A 9,551-nucleotide genomic window follows, 5' to 3' on the forward strand; every position below is an offset into this window, starting at 1 on the left:
AAACGGCTGGGCATGATGATTCACACCTGTAATCCCAGCACTTTGGTAGGCCAAGGCGGGATGATCACCTGAGGTCAGGAGTTCAAGACTAGCCTGGCCAACATGATGAAACCCTGTCTCAAAAAAAAACAAATTTTAATTTTTAAAAAAATAAAAATTGTTATATGAGAATGTTCTTTGTATTTTAAATTTATCTTCCCACCTTGAGTTAATGCTGTTTTCCTTTGTCTTAGATTAGAAGATGTGACATAAAATAGAGCATTAGTGCCTGTGATCCCAGCACTTTGGAAAGCCCAGGCTGGAGGATTGCTTGAGCCCAGGAGTTTGAGACCAGCCTGGGTAATATAGTGAGACCTCATCTCTACAACATTTTTTTTTTAAATTAGCCAGGCGTAGTGGTGCATACCTGTAATCCTAGCAACTCAGGAGGCAGAGGTGAGAGGATTGCTTGAGCCCAGGAGGCAGAGGTTATAGTAAACTAAGGTTATTCTACTGTACTCCAGCCTGGGTGACAGAGTGAGACCCTATCTCAAAGGCAAAAAAAAAAAAGGATGAATTTGCCTCTCTGTGGACATTTGGCAATGTTTATAGACATTTTTGATTGGCACAACAGGGCTGGGGGATGCTACTGGCATCTAGCGGGTATAGGCCAAGGATGCTGCTAAACACCCTGCAGTGCACAGGACAGAACCCAAAGCAAAAAAATTATTCAGCCTAAGATGTCAACAGTGCCATTGTTGAGAAATCCTGGAGACAGTTAAGGATACGTTTGGTTACTAAAATCATGATTACAATTCTCAGAAACTAGACAATCCCTGAATGTTAAGCAGAAACCATTAAATTTGATTAAAATTGTTTAAAAACATTCCATCAATAGGCAAGATTCAGTATTTCTGGCAACAGTTTTTAAGTCATTAAGTTGCTTTAAATATGGAAATATTTAAATTAAAATATATACTATTTTGGGAGGCCGAGGCAGGCAGATCACCTGAGGCCAGATGTTTGAGACCAGCCAGACCAACGTGGTGAAATCCCGTCTCTACTAAAAATACAAAAATTAACCTTGGGTGGTGGCGGGTGCCTGTAATCCCAGCTACTTGGGAGGCTGAGGCAGGAGAATCACTTGTACCTGGTAAGCTGAGGTTGCAGTGAGCCGAAATCACATCATTGAACTCCAGCCTGGGCAACAAAGGCAAAACTCCATCAAACAAACAAACAATAAGTAAGAGTATATATATATATACACACACACACACACACACACACACACACACACACACACACACACACATATATATATATATATACCATTTACTTAGCTGAAGACCAGTAACTGATGCCTAGGTCCTTTTGGACAATTGGGAACAGGATACAGTGAAGAAAGGGGATCACTTAAGTCAGCCGTTTCAAATAGGTATCTAGCTGTGGACACCTGGAAAATAATTCTTGGAAAAAAAATGATAAAAGTTTTTATTTTTGTGGAGATATATCAAAACCCTAGTCAATGTGCAGCAGTACCCAAGTGGCAGAGGTACAGTGAGCTCAAAAGCCTAAAACTGTGCATCTCCTTTGTGTAAATAGACAAAGTAATTATCTTTTTTCCCCCCTTGGGTTTAGTCAGTTTAAATAATGAGAAGCAAAGTTCCCTCACTAGCAGAATGCAATAATCTTCTAAATGTAGAAATATCTGCCCTTGCCATGGAATATTGCTGAGGCCATTGGAGAAGATGTTAAAAATCTTAGCACAATCTCCATAAAGATATTTCATTATGGTGTTTATAGTCCTTTTCTGTTGGCTTCCATGAGAAGAATGTCATCATCAGTGAGATCAGTAGTAAATGGTCTGCCAGCTTCTGGAGGCTGGTCCCTGAATATAACCACAAATGGTGGCATTTGCTGCAAATGCTGCCTAATGCATTTCTGAGCTGAATGAGGACAGCAACCTGAAACTCAGTCCAGCACACACCTCCATGTTGTCCGGAGTACTTCAATTTAAGTATTAAATTATTCATAAGCAAGTTGAAATGGGAGAGTTGTATTCTGGTTTCAACATACTTCTTTTCCTCTCACTTGTCATATAATACTTCTCTAACTCCTGTGTTGAAACCAATGTTTTTATACCATATTTAAAGGATCATGAGTATCATTCTAGTTCATGTTAGAATATCCATCTTTTAGTATTTCGATTGTGTTGAATATTTTTCCTAATTTTTGGCATTGTTAGGAAAAATTCTACCTTAGACTTTCTTCATCTTAGCAGTACCTGTCTAAGTTCTGGGGGAGACATATGTAACCTTAGAAGTGATAGCATTCTGACTGTTATTTCCATTCCCAGTGAGGATAAGCCCATAGCATAAGAAAAATCATTCTTAATGAATTAAATGGTTTTTTAAAGATTCAGATGTGTTCTAAATACCTTGTACATATCCAGTGACATATATACTTAAGAATCAATATGATTATCTTAGTATGCTTTCAGATTTATGCTTATTCAACATTCATATGGGAAATATTGATCAAGCATCTGTTGTATACAGGCACATTGCTAAGTACTGGTTGTGCGTTATTACTAAGACTGACATGGTCCCTGCCCTGCCAAACATTTTGTAACTTATAGAAATAGGTGTCCCTGAACTAAAGCGAAGAGAACAGAACACTAAGTCAGCCTCAGAAAATGTGAGTACTTAGCTCAACCACACTGCATACCCATTTAACCTTGCTGAGCCTTCCTTCTCTCATCTATAAAATGAAGATATTATTGATCAATGGTTTTTCGTGAGATAAATGAAATGATATGTTCTAAAACATGTTGCAAAATGTAGTGTGTGACATAGAGTAATATAATATTATTAGTGAATATAGATCTTAACCAGTGAGCCCATCTTGTTGATGGCGATAAGCCTCAAACAACATAGCAGTGTATCTAAAAGTTTCAATGCAACACTATATAAAATTTCTCCATTTTCCTTCATAGGAATCTGCAGCTTATAAAGCTGTGAACGCACTTCAGTCAGTGTACGGGGTCCAATACAGATACGGACCAGCCTCCACAACACTGTGTAAGTTTCCTGCATACATTGTGTTAGAATCCTCTCTCTTGAACCAATATCCTGTATCATGACTTCCTTTTAGAAAAGAGAAAGTGTGTTCTCCCTAAAGTGAAATTTTTGACTATCAAATTAGCTGAAGAAAATAGAAGGACTTTATATCTGATTAGTTTTATACAGCTTGACAGAAATCGCTGTACCCATTTAAACAAATTCAAGCAGAGACTATGCTAGCGTGCAGTAATGACTACAAGCTGAACTGAGATCTTATGACAGGAACATACCAAAATGGGCTCCTTAAGCAATTCTAACTACTACAGGGGTGGAAACAGGCCTTGGGAAGATAATGAAGTCAATATTTCAGCCCTACATCAGCTTCTCTTTTATTCCCTTCCTCCATCGTTCTTGTTATGAAATGCTTTCTTATGTAGCACCTTCCATTGAATTATCCCTTGAAAGGTGATTTAAAAGTATTTCTTTTTTTACGTGGAGAACACTTCCCACCCCCCTCACCTCCCATCAAGTAGGCTCTTCAGCTGGATGTAGAAACCAAATTGGCACCAAGCAGGTTAAACAAGATAAAAGTATACACATTTTATTAATTCTGTGTGTACATGGGGATCTTCATAACAGAGTGAAGTCCAAAGAAGTGGCCAAAGCAAGATGATTTTATATGTTTTGAATAAGGAATGATAAATTTGAGAATAAATAACAGGACAAAAAAAAATCTGGCTAAGGACAGTAAATTTTCTAGGGGAGTTACTAGGAAATAAATAGGAGGTATATAAAACCAATGGAAGATAAGGGTTACTTTGTTGAGTATATTTAGGTCCATCACAGCCTTGAATTCCAAGTCTCTGATGATAAAGGGCTCTTTTTCTCACCCTTCTTATTGTGAGACTACCCCTCCTAGAGGAATCTTTACTGTTTGCTTCATGTAGAAAGAAACACCTCAGCTCACCCATTCTGAAACGACAATCTCCAATGTTTTCAACTCAAAATAATTAATATACCAATCTGGCTTATTTGAGGATGGCATGTCCTTCCAACTGGGTGTATGGAAAGAACTTACACAAAGAATCATAATATGTGCATTCTTGTCCTAATTCTACCAGGTGTGTCAACCAGGCCAATATATTTATTAATCCTGAACTTCAGTTTCCACAACTGTAACAATAATTGGATTCAGGGTCTCTTAAACTCTAAAATTTATTCACTATATGACTTGGAAAAATTTAGTAAGAAATCATGTATGTATGAATGCCTGCATATGCAAATGAAGGTAAACACACACATGTTGTATGTATATGTATCGGTAGTGACATCTGATTGTGCTTCTGAGTAAAATAGCAAAGTTATTCTTGACTTCTTTAACCTACCTATCATTGTATTCCTAATGTTTTACCACTCATTTTCTTCAGCCTTCAGAACAAAGACTTGGTTTGTCAATTAACATTGACAAATAAGTTTATTCTAATAATGAGAATGTCAGCAATATGAATAGTTTTGTTTGTTTTTTCAAAGTCCATGATCATGGGTCTCACACTGACCTTTTTAAAACCATTTTTCAGTGCTCACCCTGAAAGGGAAAAAATTGTATTTAAAAACTCATATTACCAATTGATACTAACATAATATATACATTAACAATTTTTAAATATTAATTTTTTAAAATCTTACAAACCGTTCACCTTTTCACCTTCATATAGAGGCACAGCCAGAGTGTTATATTTACTGAGAACAATCTATTACCATAGAAATGAGGGTATTGACTGGCTGTGGTGGCTCACGCCTGTAATCCTAGCACTTTGGGAAGCCAAGGTGGGTGGATCATCTGAGGTCAGGAGTTCAAAAGCCAGCCTGGCCAAAATAGTGAAGCCCCTTCTCTACTAAAAAGACAAAAATTAACTGGGTGTGGTAGTGAGGACACCTGTAATCCCAGCTACTTGGGAGGCTGAGGCAAGATAATCTCTTGAACCCTGGGGGCAGAGGTTGCAGTGAGCTGAGATCGCACTATTGCACTCCAGCCTGGGTGACAGAACAAGACCATTTCAAAAAAAATAAAAAAGAAATGAGGCTGTCACATCACTGTGATGTAACTGTTGGCACATATTGTCTCTGACTTGGCTATTATGAATACTATTTGTAGTTCCAGTGTATCCTAATTAGAGGGACACTGAAGCCACAGCCTATTTTCTGTCCTTAACTGAAGCAAAGGGAATCTGAGAAACAGCAGAGTCATTTTAATTGTCATTTTACATAATAATCCCATCTGTGGCCTGGCGCAGCGGCTCACGCCTGTAATCTCAGCACTTTGGGAGGCTGAGGTGGGCAGATCACCTGAGGTCAGGAGTTCAAGACCAGCCTGACCAACATAGTAAAACCCCATCTTTATTAAAAATATTTTTTAATTTATATTTTTATATAAAAAATTTTATATAAAAGTTACTGGTGCACACCTGTAATCCCAGCTACTCAGTTGGCTGAGGCAGGAGAATTGCTTGAGGCAGGAGAATTGCTTGAACCAGGGAGGCAGAGGTTTCAGTGAGCCAAGATCGCACCACTGCACTCCACCCTGGGTGACAAAGAAGACTCCATCTCAAGAAAAAATAATAATAATAATTCCACCTCTTACTCGTCCTAGGAAAAATACCATAAAAGTGATACTTTTTTGAGTAAATGACCATGCTTTGAAATAATAATAATAGGATTATCTCAAGCTAGATTATATAAATTTTAGGGAAAATGTATACAAAGATTTTTCCATGAAACATTTATTCATTTATTGAATGATTTATTAAAAGCCTGTTAGACTAAAAACTATGTATGCACTTAAGGGTATAAAGAGGCAAAATTATAACGGTTAATATATCTTGAGTATTTTCAAGTGAGGTATTACTTTATTTCATTTTCCCAACAACCCTATGCTATGCAGGTACTGTATTATCATCTTTCTTTTTCAAAAAGGGAGACTGAGGCACAGAGAAGTCACCAAGTATGTAGAGGGATCAGATACAGCCCAGGCTGCAGGCTGCCTCTAGTTCCCTGCCTTCAACTCTGTTGAAAAGCTGCAGTGTGAGGTCACAGGAGCCAGAAGGAGAGAATAGCTAGAGGGCTTGTCAGCTGTGTTAAAGGCCGTGGAGACACTGAAAGGGGGATCTGAGGGGAAAAGGAAAAACAGAAAAAGAGGCTAGGCCTACAGTCATTGGTAACCTTCAAAAAGAAAGTTTAATACACAGGTAGAGGCAACAGCCAGCTTGAAAGTGGTTGAGGATGTAGACATAGTATATATAGATTCTCCTTTAGGTTCTAAAGCAAAAGAAGAGGGTAACCAAGGGCATATGGCAGGATAATGTGATGGAAGCACTATAGGAAATAGGTCCTTGAGTACTTTTGCCAATGCAGATGCATAATTAGTAAAATAAGGTCATGGAGCAGGGCCTTTCATGACCAGAGAAGTCAGTAACCAACAGTATCAAGAGGTGACACATGTAAAAGACAGGGCACATTTCTTCCTCTGAGCTCAATGGGGGAAAGTCAGAAAGCTGTAATGTCAGTGGAGGAGGCAGTGGGGCAATCATCTAGAGCAGTGGTCCTCAACCTTTTTGGCACCAGGGACCGGTTTCATGGAAGACAATTATTCCATGGACAAGGGTAGGGTGGGGGAGGGATGGTTTTGGGATGACTCAAGTGCATTACCTTTGTTGCACACTTTATTTCCATTATTACTATATTGTAATATATAATGAAATAATTATACAATTCACCATAATACAGCTTCATTGGGAGCCCTGAGCTTGTTTTCCTGCAACTAGATGATCCCATCTAGAGGTGATAGGAGACAGTGACAGATCATCAGCCATAAGATTCTCATAAGGAATGCACAACCTAGATCCCGCACATATTCATGCTCCTACGAGAATCTAATGTGCCACTCTCTGACAGGAGTGGAGCTCAGGCCGTAATGCAGGTGATAGGGAGTGTCTGTAAACACAGGTGAAGCTTCACTGGCTCACCGACCACTCGCCTACTACTGTGCAGCCCAGATCCTAACAGGCCACAGACTGGTACTGGTGCATGGAACTTATAGATCATACATTACCGGTCTGTGGCTTGGGGATCAGGGACCCTTGATCTAGAGTAGGGGGGACAGTGTAAAGTGAAGATGAGAAGAGAATGGGAAAGGTTCAGTAAGTAAAGGACTAGAAAAGGAGCCTACAGCAGCATGGGGGCAGAAAAAGACTTCGGTGATGAGGTAGCGTGATTTTATAGAATCTCTACTCAGCAATGATTTTCTCTAGCTCCCTCACCTAGTGGAAGGAGAGAAACTGGGCAAGGGATTGAGGATGAGCCAAACAAAAGCAGAAAAAGCACAAGAATGAGGCATGTTGAGGGTCTGGAGAGAAATTCAGTGAAACAATTGGCCAAAGCCAACTAGAGAATCAAATGAAACTACTGTAAAGGCATTGAATACGTTAAGCCGGTGTGGAAATACAAGGAGGCAGAAGAAATAAGCAGGTTTTCTGGCACCAGGCACAGTGGCTCATGCCTGTAATCCCAGCACTTTGGGAGGCCAAGGAGGGAGAATCACTTGAGCCCAGGAGTTCGAGACCAACCTGGTCAACATGGTTAAAACCCCAACTCTACTACAAATACAAAAATTAGCTGGTGTGGTGGTGCGAGCCTGTAATCCCAGCTGCTTGGGAAGCTGAGGCAGAAGAATCACTTGAACCCAGGAGGCAGAGGTTGCAGTGAGCCAAGATCATGCCACTGCACTCCAGTCTGGGTGACAGAGTGAGACTCCGTCACACGTACACACACAAAGGAGGTTTCTGGGAACACAATTTCAATATTCTAGACACCAGAAGTGGATAAGAACTGAGTGATAACTAAAAACAAAAAGTTCCCAGTATAGGTTGTTTATAGGTGAATAAAGTGGGAATGAACATAAACATTTTTGGAATTGAGTTTGAGAAATTTTGAGGTCATCATGCTGGCAAGGCATTCACACATAGACTAGATCCTTAAAGATGGATCCGGGTATGATTTATAAGTTCCTTCCACCAGATGCCAAGGAACTCCTGTTAAATCATTCTTATTGAAACAGCATTTACTTGGAATGATTTAGTAAAGCTTAATAAGCAGATACTATACAGTATATACATTTAGAAAATTATACCAACTCTTTAGCGAGGCTGATCTTTTTTGTTTTGTTTTGTTTTAACTTTTAGATGTGAGCTCGGGTAGCTCAATGGATTGGGCCTACAAAAATGGAATACCTTATGCATTTGCTTTCGAACTACGTGACACTGGGTATTTTGGATTTTTACTCCCAGAGATGCTCATCAAACCCACCTGTACAGAAACTATGCTGGCTGTGAAAAATATCACAATGCACCTGCTAAAGAAGTGTCCCTGAGACAGCCCAAGGCTCAGGTCAACTGACATAGGATTCTGAGCAAGGCCTACTTGGCCCTGAATGGACACTGTTCTCAAAGAGAAGGGCAACTGCTTAGAGTAAACAAATCTATGGATTTAAAGAAAAAAATCCCATGCAATTTGACTTTGTGGCAATAGAAAACAGTAAAAATTAGGGCATAGCCTAGTTTATTATAAGAAAAATCATCCATTTTCTATCCACTTAGAGTCTTATTTGATTATGGTAGGAGAGAATGTTTTCAAATTTTCCATTTCTCAAGAAATGTACAAATTAATTGAGGATTCCCCTTCAATAAATCTCATGTTCTCAGTTAAGATCTAGGCTAGTAATGATGTCTAATTACTTGATTCTCATTGGAAATGGAAAATTTTGAAATGGAAAAAACCAACTATGTTTCTTAATAAACAAAATTTATTAGAATCTTAGATTATTTACATCTTCATTTCCTGGTATTAGGTATGCCACATACAAATAAAAATATAGCAAGATAGAGCAACTTATGTTTAGACTCTGAGAATGCCACTTGAAAACAAATAAGTAAACATTAATTGAATTGCAGGCACAGAATTAAGAGATTTACACTAATCATCTCACTTATTCCCCACAATACTGTGAGGTATAAACTATCATCGTCATTTTTCAAATAAGGAAATTGAGGCTTAGAAATATATTTAAAATCATAGACTTCCATTTCCAAAGCAATGACAGAATAGGTATCTGGACTGCTGGAAATAACTAAAACTTCTAAACAAAGTATCATATTTTAGGCTGGCCACAGTGGCTCACCCCTGTGATCCCAACACTTTGGGAGGCCAAGGTGGGCAGATCACTTGAGCCTAGGAGTTTGAGACCAGCCTGGGCAACATGGTGAAACCCTATCACTACATGCTATAGAAGAAAAAAAAAGTTTAGTCAGGCACATACCTGCAGTCCTAGCTACCTGGGAGGCTGAGGACCGTGGATCACTTGAGCCTGGGGAGGTTGAGGCTGCAGTGAGCCATGATCACACCACTGCATTCCAGCCTGGGCAACAGAGTGAGACCCTGTCTCAAAAGAAAAAAAGG

The 9,551-nt window shown here is 39.1% G+C and overlaps 1 protein-coding gene across 1 annotated transcript in view; it reads left to right on the forward strand.

The window, feature by feature from the left end:
• CPA6 (carboxypeptidase A6) overlaps positions 1–8,801 on the forward strand; it is a 320,090-nt gene extending 311,289 nt beyond the window's left edge. The window contains exons 10-11 of the mRNA XM_017544873.2: positions 2,975–3,059; positions 8,279–8,801. Of these exons, the coding sequence (XP_017400362.1) occupies positions 2,975–3,059; positions 8,279–8,466 (273 nt within the window). The 3' untranslated portion in view covers positions 8,467–8,801. The remainder of the gene's footprint in view (positions 1–2,974; positions 3,060–8,278) is intronic.
• Positions 8,802–9,551: the final 750 nt, after the last annotated feature.

This window comes from Cebus imitator, unplaced genomic scaffold, assembly GCF_001604975.1.
Source record: "Cebus imitator isolate Cc_AM_T3 unplaced genomic scaffold, Cebus_imitator-1.0 Scaffold9, whole genome shotgun sequence".
In the NCBI taxonomy this organism is placed as follows: domain Eukaryota; kingdom Metazoa; phylum Chordata; class Mammalia; order Primates; family Cebidae; genus Cebus; species Cebus imitator.